General features: G+C 40.8%; 2 protein-coding genes across 2 annotated transcripts; both read right to left on the bottom strand.

Annotated features, from left to right (window-relative positions):
• Window positions 1-298: 298 nt before the first annotated feature.
• grwd1 (glutamate-rich WD repeat containing 1) lies at window positions 299-6,012 on the bottom strand. Its single transcript, XM_086079149.1, has 7 exons — window positions 5,755-6,012; window positions 4,683-4,800; window positions 3,952-4,126; window positions 3,659-3,869; window positions 2,966-3,111; window positions 2,665-2,856; window positions 299-1,382 (listed from the first exon to the last, which is right to left on the bottom strand). Exons 1-7 carry the CDS (start codon window positions 5,996-5,998, stop codon window positions 1,074-1,076), a joined length of 1,395 nt encoding a protein of 464 aa, XP_085935275.1. The 5' UTR covers window positions 5,999-6,012; the 3' UTR covers window positions 299-1,073.
• Window positions 6,013-8,108: 2,096 nt separating this feature from the next.
• On the bottom strand, window positions 8,109-13,865 carry LOC147172819 (uncharacterized). The gene is made up of 5 exons (XM_086077352.1): window positions 13,279-13,865; window positions 11,897-11,997; window positions 10,764-10,835; window positions 10,489-10,635; window positions 8,109-9,564 (listed from the first exon to the last, which is right to left on the bottom strand). The coding sequence occupies exons 1-5, from the start codon at window positions 13,820-13,822 to the stop codon at window positions 9,205-9,207; spliced, it is 1,224 nt and encodes a 407-aa protein (XP_085933478.1). The 5' UTR covers window positions 13,823-13,865; the 3' UTR covers window positions 8,109-9,204.
• Between the last annotated feature and the right edge of the window lie 3,659 nt (window positions 13,866-17,524).

Raw genomic sequence — 17,524 nt, forward strand, 5'->3', positions numbered from 1 at the left:
TTATTTAATCCACTTAGAATAATAGCTTCATATTAGGACTATTCATATTATTTTAGAATCTATTATTTCATCAACTAATAAGATAACATTTTTATTATGCATTGAAACTTTTCGAAACAGATTCAGTTGGTTTGGTCGTTTTCCAAAAATAAAAGCAGATGTTTGCAAATGTCTTATGATTAAACACAAGATAATCAGTCTGCTTTCATGACGGACTACAGACAGAATAATTACCGCATAGAGGCTGAAATCCAATCATTAGGGTAATTTTAACTTAATGACTAAACAATTACTCGAGTAGCTGTCAAGTAATGGATTTATTTTGACACCTCTCATATTTTATTTTAAGCAAGCAATAGTACTTAAAACAAACAGCATCGAAATTATACATAAAGGTTTAGTAGAAAAGCTGATACATGGCAGCTACATTTGCTTGTATCTGTCAAAAAAAACGAAGTCCATCGAGAGCAGAGGTGCCCAAGTCCGGTCCTGGACAGTCCCATAGCCAGCCTGTTTTCCACGTCTTCCTCTAATGCAGCCGAATCCAATAATCTCCTCATCAGCAAGCTATGCGGAAGCCTGATAATCCAGATCATGAATCAGGTGTGTTGGTGGAGAGAAACAAAGGAAAACGGGCTAGATAGGGGCTCTCGAGGACCGGACTTGGGCACCCCTGATCTAGAGAATTTCATATTTGTAAACAGGTGCTTGGATACTTCTGGGTGGCAGAAAAGTGACCGATTATCGCTTCTTGTCATTAAATCAATCACAACTGAAATGTTGGTTAGGTTTCACGTCATCTGAGCAGGCTTCATCATTTTTTTCCCCTGAAAGACGAGCGAGGAGGGTGCTCGTCTCGGGACGGCGACGGATCAGAGTATTTACCCTCACAGGTCGAGGCACGCCCAACCGACAATGGTTTCATGTAAGGGTTTGCTTACTAAGCGAAGCCTTTTGCCACCCGGATGTGTGAAAAAGTCTACAAGGTACATCGGGAAATTTTGCATTTCACGCGTGAAGCATGTACTCGCCATGCGTCGCCGAACACGCACTCATGGCCACGCCCACACGCATTACACAGATATGGTCCTGAACACGTTGAATCCCGACAGCGCCGTGGAGATCATGACGCCGGGAATTTGCGGGTGCCAGTGGACCTCCTTGATCTCAGACTGGCCCTGATGCAGGAAGAGCAGCTGCGGGGGCAGGTCTTTCATGGCCTCCATCCTGGCGCCCGCGTCGCACGACTCCACCGACAGGTCCCACTGGCTGACCACGTCGTCCGCCCCGGACGCGGCAAAGACGCTCGAGTCCACCGGGTTCCACTCCACCGAGGTGATGGGAGCGCAGTGCTGCTTGAAGTTGGCCACGGGCCGCCCGGTCTGAACGGAACACCAACGAGAAGATGAGTTTGGATGGTTAAAAGAACTGGTTTCTACACTAAAAACTGTTGGGTCAAAAGTAACCCAAATATGGATAAAAAAATTGACTAATCTACTTTCTGGGTCACTTTGACACAACTTTCTGGGTTATTTCATACAAAATGACCCCATTTTTTGACCCAAGTAAAGGATCTGACCAATATAGAGTTTAGATAGACCAATTTCTTAACCCAAAGTCAAATTAAACCCAAGTAAAGAATCGGTCCATTTTTGACCCATAGTTGCGTTATTTTTTACCCAACTGTTTTTAGAGTGAAGTATCATAATAACTACAAAATTCTCATAATTTAATTCCCCTCCAAGGATAAATTATCTATCTAGAATGAATAAATACCTACTTTTCCAAACAAAATAAATAACATGTAAAAGAGACTTTGACATCAATGTTAAATTGTGTTTTGTTTACATTGCTGCCAACTGATCAAATCACATAACTTTTAAGACCCAAATGTACAAAAAAAAATTTAAAACTTGCCTCCACATTAGATTCGATTTTACACATTTAAGTTCTGCCAAATATATGAATCATTATTATGATTAACCTTTGTTTCATTTTACAGCTTCTCACACTTTTGCAAATATACCCATCAAATCATTTCAGACATTTACATGTTAAATGGGATTCTCCTTATTACATTGCTGGCAATTTGAACCAAAACAGGATTAAACATGCCTTCTAACCTTGCACACAGCAACGTTTCCTTTAGTGTCAAATGGGAGTTGTTATGTAAACTGCCAAATGCACAATCTGGATCAGATCTAGATTAACAGCTGCTTTTACACTACAGCTCCAAACATTGTATAAGGATAACGATTTTCTTTATGGATACATTTTGTCCGGTTTTTAATTTTATACGTTTTTCTCTTCTTCCCAAACAGTTGACTTTTTTATGTGTTCGACAACGTATAGATTCTCAACATAACTGAGAACATCACTGGAAGAATACCCAGTTTTCCAAAAATCAATGTTGATATCTAAACCTATGAATTATTACTGAAATATAAAAATGTTTTTTAATGTCATTATTGAAGGCAAAAAAAAAAAATCCTACTACTAACACACTTCGTCAATGACAGCACACAAGCACAGTCACCCGATGACGTCATACTTTTAAGATCAACACGGTTGCCTAGGTAACGCTTCACTGTATAATTGTGACTCACGGTTACTAATAGAGCCGTCTGTCATGATCGCTAATACACATCATGACTAAACCGTTACCTTAAACTGCCGCAGGTCCCAGACTTTGAGAAGCCCATCATCCCCCCCTGAAAGGAGGAACGGTTCGGTTCGGTTCCAGCTGATGACGTTGATGTCTGACCCGTGGGCTTCATTGGCCGATAGCATGGAGTTTGGCGGGGCTCTGATATCCCAAACGCGAATGGACCGATCCACTGAGCACGACGCAAAAACCTGGAATAGACCACAAGAATGAACTCAAGTCAGCATGGAAAGCTGTTTTTTGCACCGCACGCACGCTTGTCGTTTTCTACTCGTGTCCCAGGTAAGAAAAAAAAAGTACCGTAGCTTCCGTCGGCGACCATTGCAGGTCCTCGACGGACTTGCTGTGAGAGCTGAAAGGCCGCTGGTCGACCCGCCAAGAGGCTCCGCCCTCCTGCGGCTCCCACACGTGGATGTTCTTCTTGCAGTCGCCACTCACGAGACGACCTGCGAGTGCAAGCGCAGCATGCCTGCATTGACTCACATACCGAGGATCTCTGAATTCGACCATATTTTATTTGTATTTATTTTCCCCCCACCCGTGTGTGTGGACCACGCGAGTCGCCCGTGGGCTTGTTCTAAAAAGAGCTCACTGGTGAAGTGATTAATATTGGCAAATATTTATAGAAAAAAAAATGTTGCCTATTGATATCCGTTTCCTACAATGCTAAATCACAGTTGACAACACTGCGTAATCATGAATATGATCAGTGTCATACATCAATACAATTATTTATTGACATATAATTTAAGGTTGTTTTAGCAAATTTGTAATTTCAGCAGTGTGTATGAAACTGGTAGCCCTTTGCATTTATCAGTTCCCAAGAAGTTGTTTCAAAAAGGTTGTTTTTGTGCAATTTGACTGTTTGTCGCATTCAATAAATGGCTGACTGTGGCTCTCCTTGCCCACATGCGAGGGCGTTATGGTACCTTATTTGCGCCCCCCCCTTTTTTTTTTCAGAAACAGCTGCTAATTTCTGCTAACGTCACTTACCAGGAACCACGGGCGACCAGTCAATGGCAAAGCCCTCAGTCATGTGACCCGAGAAGCTGAAGAGCGCCGCGGCTTCCTTCTGCTGCTGCATGAACGTCGCCATGGCCGCGGAACTGTGGACGGCCTCCAGCTGAGATCGCAGATCAAATATTTCCACTTGTCCCTTCTCGGACCACACGGCGGCCAGTGCCTGGTCTCCACGCCGGGTCACCTGAAAACGAATAATAAAAAACACACAATTAGAACTTCCTGGCATAGGAAACATTAAAGTTTGTATCAAAAAGTCAACATACTCGAACTCTGTTAATGCCTCCAAAATGAGGCATCATGGCCAGTTCCAGCTCCGGCTTTCTACTTTCATCTTCCTCCTCCTCATCATCATCACTTTCTTCATCGCTGCTTTCCTCCTCCTCTTCTTCCTTTTCTTTCGCTGTTCCGTGCAGATTGTGCATGCGCATGACTAGCAGTCTGCAGGCAAAGTCAAAAACATTGGTTTAATTTTTTTCCCGGATCTTTAAGCGGGGAAGAGCAAAAGCCGGATGGCAAGAACAATAAACGAGAGTCCCGCAGCTCCCTCGCTGACATGATTTACTCGGACAGCTTGTGGAAAGAAGCCACCATTAAAATTAGTTATTGTTTCCATCTGCGCTTTTGCTGCTTTGCCAGCGCTTGTCTGCTGTGAAAAGTAAACGTTAAACTCGGGTAGATAAAGCACACGAGCCCGTGAAGTTATTGCTAAGAGATGAAATATGAAGAGCAGCATCAATTGAGATTCATCTACAGTCTTGACAAATAGAAGTATTTGGACAATGACAGTATTTTATAGTACTTCTTTCATTTAAGACCAAGTTTTCTCAAACTTTTACGGCAAGTAGCACCAAACAAAGAAGGAGAGAAAAAAATGCATGCGTTATTCTCACACAAGCAGCCAACTATTTAGACATTGCGTAAAAGTGAGAAGAAAGGGCCGATTAAGTTAGCTTATGCGCATTAATTTTTGTTATGTTCACGAGGCAACACCAACCTGTTGGCCATGGCTGTGTCAGCCTGTGTGCCCGCACACACCAACATGGACAGAGGGAACTCTTTCCTGCCATCTCCATCGGTGTCTGCCAAGACGTCGAAGCTCAAACATGGGGCGCCTGCAAATATTGAATAAAAAATTACATTTTTGTAAAAAAAATTGTGTGAATGCCGAAGAGCTGACACTGAAATGCCGTCAAATTGATTGTAGAATGTGAGAATTTAAAGAATCCCCACTTAGCGTACTATGCTATTTCTAATGATAATTGCTCAAATATTAACAATTGTTATGCTAATAGAAAGAAAAAATAGCTAATCAAATGGGGGAATGAAAAGCAAATGTCATGTTTGCGCTTCAGCTGGAATGATGTAATTCAGTTGAAAAATGCAGGTGGTGATAATGATTGAGAATTTGTGTGTGAAAATGTGGAATTCAGAAAAAAAGTGGAAATGTAGGTTATATTCGAAATAGTTGCTGTTACTAAAATAGCTGAACAGTTTAATGTTGGTTTGTATCATGCCAAACGTGAAACACTGAAAAACGTGTGAATTTAGAAAATGTGAAATATATTTCAACAACAACAGTTGCCCTGAATGAGCTGAATATTGACTAGAATTCTTTAAATGAGTTGAGAAATGTGGACTTTTTAGGACATATAAGTGGCAGAATAATTTGTCCATTAATTGATCACTAAATATCCCGGGTTAATTAGAAGTGGCTTACATTTTGACATCATTTGTTCAAGACAACACCAAAAGTGGCCACTGAACTTATGAGCAACAAAGCAACTGGAAGAGTCACTGAAAGGCATCCTTGGAAACATATTGGTCGATTAATAGATCAAACATCTCCTTTTTCTCTGAGACAATGAACAATTGGGCATGTGCATCCAAAAGTTTAGACCTGTAAAGTGCACCTGAAGGACGAATATCACCAACTTTTGGAGAGTAGTTGTATGTGTAGAAGAACATCTACACGTTTTTACGTGCACACAAAAAATAACATAACAACATTCTCGTGGAGTTTAGACCATAACTAATCATATGTACATTTTATTTTATTTTCCACTCGCCTGTTTGACACTCGTGGTACATGCGGTACGCAGACTGATCCATCTGCAGCTCCTCTCCCGGTTTAAGCGGCTCGATTCCGGGCACATAAACTTTTTTGTCGCCATCTCCGTCCGCCCCTTCGCCTTCCCCCATATCGACTCCCTCGTCGTCGTCGTCGTCGTCGTCGCTGTTGGCCTCGTCCTGCTCCTGCTCCTCCATACCTTCTGCTTCCTCAGCAAACGTGTCTTCGTTGGAGGCGGACATGTTGGCAAACTAGAAGAAAACGAAGAAGACGCACTTCCGGTCACGTGTGTTACTCCCTCGCGGTTTCCCCCCTCCTTTCTCGTTTCACTCCCACTTTCTTGACTCCCACTCATTTACGGGAACTCAGCTCGCCCCTAATCGCACGGATGACTGCCCAGCAGCTAATATTTGTCCCGGCAAATGCCGTCAAATGTTAAATAACACTCTGTTTGACCGAAAACAATTATGCAAGGAATTTTCATAATGTTAACACGTGGTGGGCCGGTGGCATACGTACTGCAGCTAGTCTTGTGCATTTTATTTTATTTTTATTTTTTATTTTTGTGGAAGCCTAATTCTGTTTTTAGTGAAAACTCTTAATGGAGGTTTATTCACGTTTTTTAATAGATTTTTTAGAGGTGTAACAAAAAAAAAAAACTCGGCTCAGCCTATCCACAGGGCTCCAAACTGACCCTAAATAGTGGCATTTTGCCCCTAAAATTTGAGCCCATGCAAATATTTTTTTTCAGCTTCTCGTGCATGTGTAACTAATAAATATACTGATTGTTTGGTTCTAATTATTCTTGAATATTTTTTGGGGCTGACAAACTCCTGCTTCACACCCCTACAAGTGCTACAAGTAAAAATAAAAAAAATAAGGTAGACTGGTGCACCTTTTTATGAATGACATAATTTGTAACATTGCAACTAAAAAGTCACATCATTTTTTTTTTAAATATTGCACAGGCCAATAAAGGAAACAAATGGCCCTGGGCCAGACTTTGGACAATCCCAAGTGCCCTTCATCCCTCAAAAATTTTGCTTCCCAGCTCCAAGTTCATTGTGTTTAGCGCTGATGTTGTAATATGTCTGACCCGTCGTCCTTGGCAAAAAAGCAAAACAAATCAATGAAAAGTTAGCTCCCACTGTGTCCACGGCAACATGTCTGTGCATTGTAAGGCTTGCGAAACAACAAGGAGGGGTCTTGTCAGGACAAGGGTGCACATTACACGTGTGGGTGTGTACAAGCAGGGGCAAGTACCAGCGTTTAAAATGCAGCTGCAAGTTCCTTTCACGTGAATCTTGACACACACAAAAAGTCTCATCCACAACACATTCCTCACTTGGTTGTGATTATTTTTTGGCAGTTTTATTTCTCTTTCCCAGAGTTACACAAAAAAAAAAAAAAGCTGTGAAACTATTTCTGTCTTGGTAGGACTTTTTTTCAGCATGGATAGATGTGGACTTTGTGTCCTGAAAGCGAGCATGTCAAATCATTAACAACCCTTTTCAATTTGGGATTAAACAAACAAACCGAATGAATCGTTGATACAGGCCACTGTAACTCCAACCACATTCTGGTTCAGTAGTTTTACTGTAGGCCTGTTTATCGACAGAACAATGAACAAAGGGAGGACGGTGGAGCCTCCGAACGTCCAATGTCCCAAAAGTGGTACATCGAAAAAATAGTTCAGTCAAATTTACTGGACAAATATGCCTCAAAAGCTAACCATCATGGAAGTCTAAAATACAGTGGTACCTTGGTTTCATTTGTTCCATTACCATATTTGGATATAAATTTACTTTATTACTTTTGTTGCATTTTTAAAATAGCACTGCATTGTAAAACATAAAAAAATATACAAGAGGCAAGTGTTCTCATTTTAGATTTGTGTGTTTGAGTGTTTCTCATCCCCAGTAACTAACTCAAAATGCGGCTCTCCTTGCTCACATGCAGGGCATTGCAGTTCGTTAACTACCGAGTGGCGGTGTATGTAGCTCGCTTGTACCTAAAAATTTGGCTCACAACACTAGTAACATAGCTAGAGCCAGGCTAGTGTTGCTCAATAGTAACCTACTAGTACCACCAAAATACTAACTATAGTAGTTTTACCTCACTAGTAACAGGTAATTGCACAATTAGTATGGCAAAGTTCTATTGTTATGCATAAAGTCATACAAGTCCAACGAATTGTCTTAGTAGTGAGCACAAAAAGTGAAAAAGCATATTAGTACATGGATTTAAGATGGACACCAAGCTGCCGCACTAACGCTCAAATAGCTCTCCGTAGTTTGACTTTTAAAGGCTCCACTGTACTTCATACCTTGTCCTGAAAAATCACTTGACAAATATATATAAATGGCTTTAATCCACATTTTAATACAAAATTAAAAGTCTATGGACGTCATATCTTATAGTTACAAAAACAGTAATTGTAAACAAATGTGACAGATTCCACATCAGACACACGTGAAGGCTTATCGTGCATTGGCTTGGTCAGCATGTATCTCTTGTTAGCACAAAGAGCTTAGCTAGCTGGAGCTTGGCGGCATGTCTACCTATAGGAAGGCGAGTACTGTACTATATTTATGTAAGGTGTGTTCGCACCAGTGGAGAGCGTTGATGGCCGGCAAGGCCGACCGACTCTGCTGGCCTAAACACTATTAGAAGCACTAGCATTCATTTACAACCTAAATTCTAGCATTTTTTTCCATATTAATTTATTGCCAACATATAACGTATATGTACTGTATGTGCATGTTGATTTCTTTTTCTTTCTTTTTTTTGTCCAATCAGATTTCAGCATCTACAAGTTGCCATTGCAAGAAAATTTGCCCAGGGCCTTCAGAATCAATAGTGCTGGTCTATGAAACGTGAACTATATTAGCCAATGGCACTTTTTCTTTCACCAATCAAATTTCAAATTCAGCGTTTGGTTGGTAGTAGCAAAACTTGTTACAGCCAACTTCGACTAGCAAAATATGTCTGTATAGCAACTAGTACACAATAATACATTTGATAGTCAGCATCTCTGGTAAATATGGCATATTTTATTCCATTTGCCATGTTTTTTTTTGTTATTTATTAGATAAATACTTTTTCTGAACAGAGCTGACCTTGCAATCGTGTATATAGTATTAATGGTTTCTATAATGTGAGATGTGATAGTTGCGGTATTATCTCCACTGAAGGCCCAGGTACCAAATACACATTCCGCCACTCGTTTACACGTCTTTTGCGCTGTCGGGGCAGTGAACATAGCAACAAGAAAAAACTTTGGGAGTTAAAAAAAAAAATGCAACCTGCGCATGTCACTTCATATGGTAATGCCAGCATAATGCATCACAACACAACACACATAGAAAGGAAACAAACATTCAGTGCCAGAAAATGTCTTGCATTTTGTGTGCATCGTCCGAAAAAAGAAGAAGATCCTTTTAGGTTCCTATGAAAACAACCACCGGTAGAGTCTGAACAGGAGGAGGCTCCACGCAGAGGCGGGATGCACGGAGAGGGAGGCGGGACCGCGGCTGGACGGAGGCTGGGTAACGTCTCTCAACCGGGCCAGCTCGGCTTCCTCCATTCTGCTGCTGATGGCCCGGGTGGTCAGGATTCGGACCCTGGACGGACTATACTCCTTCTTCTCAGCCAGGGGTGGCAGAGTGGGGGGCTCGCATATTTCCATGGAGGGCGAGCATCCCACCTCCAGCCATCGGGTGAACAAATCCGAGGTGAGCTTGAGGAGCTCCTCGGGAGAGGAGAAGAGTGGGGAAAACTGGGACGGGTCCATCTCCTCCCGCAGCCTCTACAGCGGAGGAAAGAGGAAAGTGTAGCAGCTTGAGAAAAATCAAGAAAAGTGGCCTCTTTGTTCAGGAGTTTGTAGTTCCTATGGCGAGAGATACAAAAAGCAGCACTGTGCAAGTTGGCCAGTGATTATTATTATTATTATTATTATTTTGTAAATTATTGGAGATTCTACTACGAATTCCCTAAAGTGACACGGGTTGGGGAAATATGTTTTTCATTAGGACGAGAAACGTTCTCATCCCAACGAGAAACTTTCTCGTCTTCTCGTTCGAATGAGAAACTTTCTCGTTAGCATGACAAAAGTCTTCACCTGCGAGCGGTAGCTCATTAGGCAGACGACAAGACTTCCGACGTTTTAAATGTCACTCGCAAGACGCATGGGGGGCGACGACTTGCAAGTAAAGCAGCAATGTTTTGATAATAAAATCTCAGTGGGGAAATATAACCACATTTTCACTCAGAAATGCAAACCGAAATGTAGTTTTCGGGTCTCCCATGCTAGCATGCAATGGACTACTTTCTTAACCGAATGAAAAAAGCTTCTCGTCCTAATGAGAAACATATTTCAAATGCTGCAGTTGACATTAAATAAATAGATTCACATGTTAGTTTTTACACTGTTGCTTTGAATCCACTTTGTTTTTAATCCATCTCAGGGAGCAGCCATTTTGCCTTGTACCGACTTAAAATGACATCACAGTGCATAAGGGTGAGCCGTGATTGGTCGTTAGCAAGTGGCAAAATGTCTACCTCCTGAGATGGACACAAACGCAATATTAATCAGAATGGCGTGTTTACACCAGCGTGGGCACATAGTATTATTGCAAAGAACATTTTTTTTACATTGATTTCTCCTTTAAAGCTTCTCCATGGTGGCTTTCTCCCAAATTTTGTACCAAAGCAAGAATAAAACCAATCCTACCTCTGTGTTCTTATTCTTTCTGATGATTATATCCAGTGTCTGCTTTAGGTCAAAGATCAAGGAGTGATTTAGGTGCTCATCCCAGAGGTTTCTCAAAAGCACATTCCAGGATTCGAGGAGCACGATTGCAGCAGGGAACACACAACACTGCGTGGAAAAATACCACCACAACAAGAAGTTAGTGTTTGGTGTGCAAAAAATATGCCACAAATCTCCACAGGAAGTGCTCAATTTGATTCAACTTCTGGTAACTGCTTATCCGAAATGCGACTCACCGGATCAGTGTCACACAACATGCTTTTTGTGTAGTGGTGCAACACATAGTAATCTTTGGGGAATACGGTCCGCTGAAAAGAGAGGAAAACAGAGATGAGAAACGTTTGATGACACGAGCTGCTGTAGTCACTTTGGTGGAGCTGCACAATGTTGTTATTTTCAGAAATGCTTTGTCATGTGGTTACATCACAAGTTGCAGCTGATCAATTGCGCTGCTTGGTTGAGATGACATCATTTATTTAGCGTAGTTCATCCAAACAATGAATACGTTTTTTTCATAAGATCGGTTATGCGCAAAGCTTTTTCCTGTCATAGAGCATTTTGGGTTTTTTTAAGTCCTAAAAAGGCTTTACAAAATGTGTCATTTGTATGATGCAATGCTTACTATTATACTTTACAAAAATAATTTGAGCTACTAGAAACTACAATGGGCTAACTCATTTTTTTCTTTTATATTCTTTTATATTATTATTGGTCTAAATAAATCAAGGTTTAGTTCCAATTTTGACATATAGGGGGCAGTGATTTATTGCATTCAGCACTTTTCTCAATTCATCAGCGCAACTCTCATTTCCAAGATGCAAACTTCTACATCTCAAAAAGTGAGGTTATGAAATTGATAAAAAAAGCTTCAGTTTAGCATGAAATAAGTGAATGTTATTTTCACCTTTCATGAATATTGATACATATGATGAATTTAGACCACTCTTTTTTTCTTTCTTTCAGGCAATCTCAACCTATAATGACAGTAACTCCGTTGCGGATAAAAGCCAGGGTTCACCTTCCTCAAAAACATCGCAGAAAAGTGAGGTCCACATTCACAAATTGGTAAAAGACTCAGAAAGTAAGTAGTGCTTGAGCTAGGGTGCTAGAGCATCTGCATGTTAGTTTAAATGACTGTTAGCTAGCACTTTTCATGAATGATCAATGTTTGGACTTGTGTCTTAGACCACTAATGTACTAATGCCCCCCCCCACCCCCCCAAAAAAAGAGAGATAGGTTTGAGGTTGCTCATGGTTTGTTGTTTTCATGAATTTGATTAATTGGCATAATTTGGGCTTTGTAGAGCTTTTACATGTTGCATATTAATAAACATGACAAAAGTTATAGCTGTATTGTGCCTTAAACTTACAAATCCGGTCGGGTTTGCGTCGATAGCTGTCTTAACGTTCTTCACCACCTCCCAGTCACATCCATCACATTGGACAGTCAAGAGTGATAGCAAGAGCAAAACTGTAAGAGGACAAGTGACAAAAAAAAAAAGACTCAAGATCGCTGTCTGGAAACTTTTTGTGGTTTGTCACCTTTTTGAGCGGAATAACTTGAGGTGGCAAAAAGCACTCTCATGCTGTCTTTAAAGAGAAGTGGAATACAGTACAGACTCTGAAATGCAATTTAAAAAACAACAACTCCTTTGTCATATTTTTTTTAAACTGTCAAAAATGATCTTTGACAATAAATCCTCCCTCTCTATCACCATCTTATGTCTCAAAATAGATTTGACTAAACAAAAAAATCTTCTTATATTAGTTCATAGATGGGGATGCTCCCTGGTTCCCACTCCTCCATGTAAAAGCTGCCCCCGTTTCCCCCCCACTTAATAACACCAAAATATCTCAATCAGACAATCAAGATGTTTAAAATAAAATAATTTTTGCAGATGTTACAACAGATTGTTTAATTAAAGTTTTTTATTATGTATAAAATCTGTCTTTTTTTACATCACATTTTCACCTTTGCAGGTTTAATTTTTTTTAGCCTCTTTTCTAAAATAAAGGGTAAAAATATCTGTACTATTGTAACTAACTGAAAACAATCACCTTCCACCACAATTGGGTTAATATAACTGCAGAATGATTATTATTGCAGATTTCTCCATCAAGCGTCAAGCAAGTGAAAGTCAAACTACACTCTCAAAACAGTTGGGTAAAAAAATAACCAAACTATGGGTACTCTACTTGGGTCTATTTGACCCAACTTTGAGTCAAGAAATGGGTCTTTTAGTGTAAAACAACTCAATAAATAAATAGATAAATATTGGTCAGATCCTTTACTTGGGTCAAAAAATTGGGGTCATTTCGTATCAAACAACTCAGAAAGTTGTGTCAAATCGACCCATGAAATGGATCGGTCCATTTTTGATTCATAATTGGGTTACCTTTTGACCCAACTGTTTTTAGAGTGTACCAATTGTCCGTGTTGGTCCACATTTGAACCAGTGACTCGTCTTAAGTTTGGCTGCACACGTGAGCAGAGGTTATAGGAATACAGGAAGTAAATAAATATATTCATATATTCAAAGAATTTAAATTGATCTCCAGAGTTCACGCTTTAACTTGGACAACCCTAATATATATATATATATATATATATATATATATATATATATATATATATATATATATATATATATATATATATATATATATATATATATACCACGAAACTTTCGTACATTATTTCCCCGTAAGTTATGCACACACTGCATAGTCACAAACATGCAAAAGTACTCACCTGGCAGTGACATCCTTTTATCTTTCCGAAAATGGACACTTCTCCATTTCTCTGGTTGACAGCAATCCCTCACATGCCCCCCCACCACGCACACGGACAGACGGCGGACGGGCCTTTCTGTGTCAGTCAGTGAAAGGCAAACTTTCCTCCTCCGTGCCTTGTGGCGGGGTCCTTGACACGGAGTGCGTTGCTGCGTGCTGCTCGCTCCTTCCTTCCTCTTCAGCGCCGCGCTGCCGCCGCTGCCGCCGCTCCCGCCGACATCCCCTATATAGTATTCCTTGCTTTGGTACTTTCCAGCATGGATCCTCCTCTCACGCCATCCTTCTCCCTCACTTTGGATTTCCCCCACTGCAGCCTTGTCAGAGCTTTTGTTGAAATTGCACTTTCTCTCTTTCACGTGCCCCCCTTCCCTCCGCTGACCTAGAAGCTTCCCCGAGCAGCCTAATTTGGATCCTCCCCCCGCAGCCGTTCGGAAAGTGGTTAATGGATGAGGCAGTAGCCCCGCGCGCCTGTGGCCTTCCTCTACCCTGCCGCTGTGTATCATCCGTCAGACAGCTCAAAGTGAAAGTGCTACGCTGGGGCTGCTCGTCTGCTCCCTTTAAGTGGCCGCCCCTCCCACCGCGCACACGTTTTTTACCTCACTATTGACTGACCCGGCCCCCTCCCCCTGCTCCCCACTTTCCCCTGACCCCCCCCCCCATTCTCCTCCCTCCTCTTCCTCCTCCTGTGAGGCTTAGTCATGCTGTTGGATCGTATGGTTTTCATTTGGACCCCCACCCCCCCACCCCCCCAACCCCAGTCCGACACCTCTGAGACTTTCTACCCCAGCGGGGCCTGCGTGCGCGCAACGTCCGCCTGCTTCATCATCCTCACATGATACAAGGATTAAAATCGGGGCTATTTATCCAGAAGGAATCTGTTGCAACACACAGCCCAAACTTGCAAGCCATCATGTGACTGCTTTCGAGTGTTTTCAATGCAGCGGCGGCGTGTAGGATTGTATTCAGTCCTCGCTAGTCAATCAATTTCGAGGACTAGTCGGACAACTAGGGAGCACTAGTATAGAATTACTGCGCCTCATCAATAATGACATTTTCCCACAACTAGTGGCGTTCTGCGCTTCACAGTATGACCTTACACTCTTAAAATCATTGGGTTAAAAGTAACCCAAATTGGGTGAAATAACCAATTATGCTGCATTTATACCCAGAACTTTGGGGTGAGGATTTGACCCAGCACGTTGGGTTAATATTTTACTCTTTTAAACTGTTAGGTTTAAAATAACCCAAATTGCATGAAATAGCTAACCCAAAGTTACCGGTAGGTCCAAAAGGGACATAGCCAATACTGTGTTATTTATGCCCAGTACACTGGGTTGAAGATTTGACCCAGCATGTTGGGAGAAGATTTTAAATTTAAAATAATTGGGTTAAGAGTAACCCAAACTGGGTGAAATAGCAAACCCAGACTGAGCCCTATGTTATTTACTCCCAGTACATTGGGTTGAGGATTTGATCCGGTTGCATTGGGTCAAGATTTTACACTTAAAACTGTTGGGTTAGCGAAAGAGAAATAACCCAGCACTGGGTCCAAAAGGGACCATGCTAATGCTGGGTTATTTATACCCAGCACATTGGGCGCTGATTTGACCTAACACGTTGGGTCAGGATTTTTTAACCAACAAGGGGTAAAAACTACCCCGTTAGATGAGTTGAAGCTAGCATGTCATGGGTTTCCGCGTTATCAGTATAACTGTGGCCAAAAAAACAACAACACATTTTCCAAGAAGAAGAAGCAACTTTTGCCAAAGGTGTCACACACAGCGAGTCACTCGCATATGTTTGGCACCGTTTTTACACTGTCTCATATCCTCATATCCTTCCTGACACAACCCACCACAGCCACTTTTTATCACGGATAAGCATTTGGCATCAAGGGTCTTACTTAGGGACCCTTTACTGTTCACTCTAAACAGGATTTGAACCCAAATTCCTGTGTTAAAAATCTGCAATGTTACTACTAAATGAAAGGATAGTCTTTCATTTCACCAGGAGAAAAGTTCAAATCTGCCTTTTTCCATTATTTTAGAATCAGCAGTAGAACCAAGTTTTAATGACCGTTTCTGCTAGTGGACTCCCAAACTGAGATGTTCATTGATTTAAAATAGTGTATCACTGCCATCTACTGGTAGTTGTGTGTCAGTAAAGTTGTTTCCCAGCTTAAAATTTACAATAGGGCAGCATCAGACTTCTCCCTCCCACCCCTATTGAAAATTTTAATTGACAAGTATACTTAGTTAGTTAGTTAGTCCTCTCTAACTAGTAGGTTCACTACATGTTACCACTCAGGCAAAACGTTGCACTAGATGACAAACTACAAGTGAAGCGCTGGATGTTAACTAGTAGAATTTCATAATGTCAATAGTAATGTAAAGTTGTCCGACTTGTGTGCCAAAAATTGCCATATAACAAAACAAGGTTTTCCCTCAACAATATTTTAACTGTAAAAGTAAGAGAGCCTTCCAAAGGAAAAAAGAAACATCGAAAAGTCTCCCGAAGGAATCGTTACAGTGCGACCTTTGCACCGACTGCATCGAAATCGTGTGTGAAATATCCCGGCCCTTCATCCTGTTGGATCCACGCGTGCATATTTGCGCAAATCGCCACCTTGCCTCTGCTTATGGAGCTCGTTAACCAGAAACAGATTCTCTTTTTTTTTTTTCCCCTTTTCTTGAGTCTGTTCACTTTCACCGGGTGTTTACATGCGACCTGCAATTTACACAGGTACCCCTCCCTTCGCTTGTAATTTCAACAGCCGTATGTTTTGACTTATTTTTTATTGACTAAATGTGCTCGTGTCAGCAAATGTAATAAAGCATTATTTCAAGAAAAAAATACAGTGGATCAAGTGTCCCAAGATGTGGCTCATTAAGGCTGCTGGGGGTCATTTAGGTTAGCATTATTAACATGCAAACAATGTTCTCCCTCCAGGATTCAAGTAGAACCAGACAAAGCGTCTGCTTAAATCACTTTTGATTTGTGGTGTGCTCAAAAGCGGTTAAAAAAAAAAAGTGCGTGGGAGCAGCATTCCTCCTCCATTTTACTCCCTTTGTCTCTTTTTTTGCCACAAGAGGGCACCAATTGTGGAACAAAAACAACAACGTCATTCAAGTTGGCCAGCATGATGGAATAGTGGGTGACAACTCCGCTTCACAGCTAAGGTTCGTGGCCTGCCACGTTTAAATTGCATGTCTCCATGTGCCCTGTGATTGGAAGATTTTTTTTTTAGGTTCACTTTTTTATTTTAACCTAACCGCCAGAAAGCACGTAATACAGGCAGAAACATGAAGGCATGCATTTAAAGTGATAGACTATTTTGTACTTAATCGCATGACTTCACTAGTTAACTCACGATTAATCACAAATTTTATATCCGTTCTTATACAAAAAAAAAATTTCTAGGTTTTTTATATTTTTGTTAACAAAAGTGGGACAATGTTTGACTAGAAATAGTTATGGATGAAAATGAGAATGAATTTTTGACGTCTATAGCCGTCAATGGCAGTGAATGAGTTAATAGCATAAAAGTAATAGTATTTTGAGCAAACCTGTTATTTCATAAGCGTGTATCAAACTGGGAGCCAATAAGCTCTCAGTTTCAAAAAGGTTGGTGACTCCTGGTTTACAGTCTTCAATTAAGCTAACATATGTTTGGAATGTGTTAATGATTGATATCCTCATCATTTCACTTTTAGCAGATATGACATCTGTAAAGATCACATTTGAAGAGAGTGCTGCCGTGAACAATTCCACTGGCGAGAGGTTGGCTGCATGATCTTAGCCCAACAGATCAGCAACCACTGCAACCCAATCTTCAGTACTGGTCAGGCCCAGAATTGGTGGTGCAAGTTAGTCGCCACGACTGAACAACTGAGTGGAACATTTTATATCTGTTCTAAATGTACAAAAAAAATCTAGGTTTTCATACTCTTGTTAACAAAAATTGAAAAAAAAATGCTAAACTAATAAAAATAGTTCAAATGAAATTTTGACGTGTTTTGCTGTCAATGGCAGTGAATGAGTTAATTATAATTAGTCATATGTATTTATGTAGACACGTATCATAGTAATAACTTCCTACAATAATTAACATTGTAGGAAACCGATAAACATCAATATGAAACACTTTTGTGTTGACATTTCACAATATATATATATATATATATATACACACATACAGTATATGT

This window comes from Leptonotus elevatus, chromosome 6 (genome assembly GCF_054856555.1).
Source record: "Leptonotus elevatus isolate MCC_2025b chromosome 6, RoL_Lele_1.0, whole genome shotgun sequence".
Classification (NCBI taxonomy): domain Eukaryota; kingdom Metazoa; phylum Chordata; class Actinopteri; order Syngnathiformes; family Syngnathidae; genus Leptonotus; species Leptonotus elevatus.

Excerpts from the sequence above, each read along its gene's own strand:
- grwd1 (XM_086079149.1), bottom strand. The coding sequence starts at position 5,998 with ATGTCCGCCTCCAACGAAGACACGTTTGCTGAGGAAGCAGAAGGTATG. Across the intron at positions 2,857-2,965 it reads GGTCGCCGACGGAAGCTACG|GTTTTTGCGTCGTGCTCAGT; the intron begins GTACTTTTTTTT and ends GGTCTATTCCAG. Across the intron at positions 1,383-2,664 it reads GGGACCTGCGGCAGTTTAAG|ACCGGGCGGCCCGTGGCCAA; the intron begins GTAACGGTTTAG and ends TGTTCCGTTCAG.
- LOC147172819 (XM_086077352.1), bottom strand. The coding sequence starts at position 13,822 with ATGATACACAGCGGCAGGGTAGAGGAAGGCCACAGGCGCGCGGGGCTA. Across the intron at positions 10,836-11,896 it reads ACGCAAACCCGACCGGATTT|CGGACCGTATTCCCCAAAGA; the intron begins GTAAGTTTAAGG and ends CTCTCTTTTCAG. Across the intron at positions 9,565-10,488 it reads GAAAGAATAAGAACACAGAG|AGGCTGCGGGAGGAGATGGA; the intron begins GTAGGATTGGTT and ends CCTCCGCTGTAG.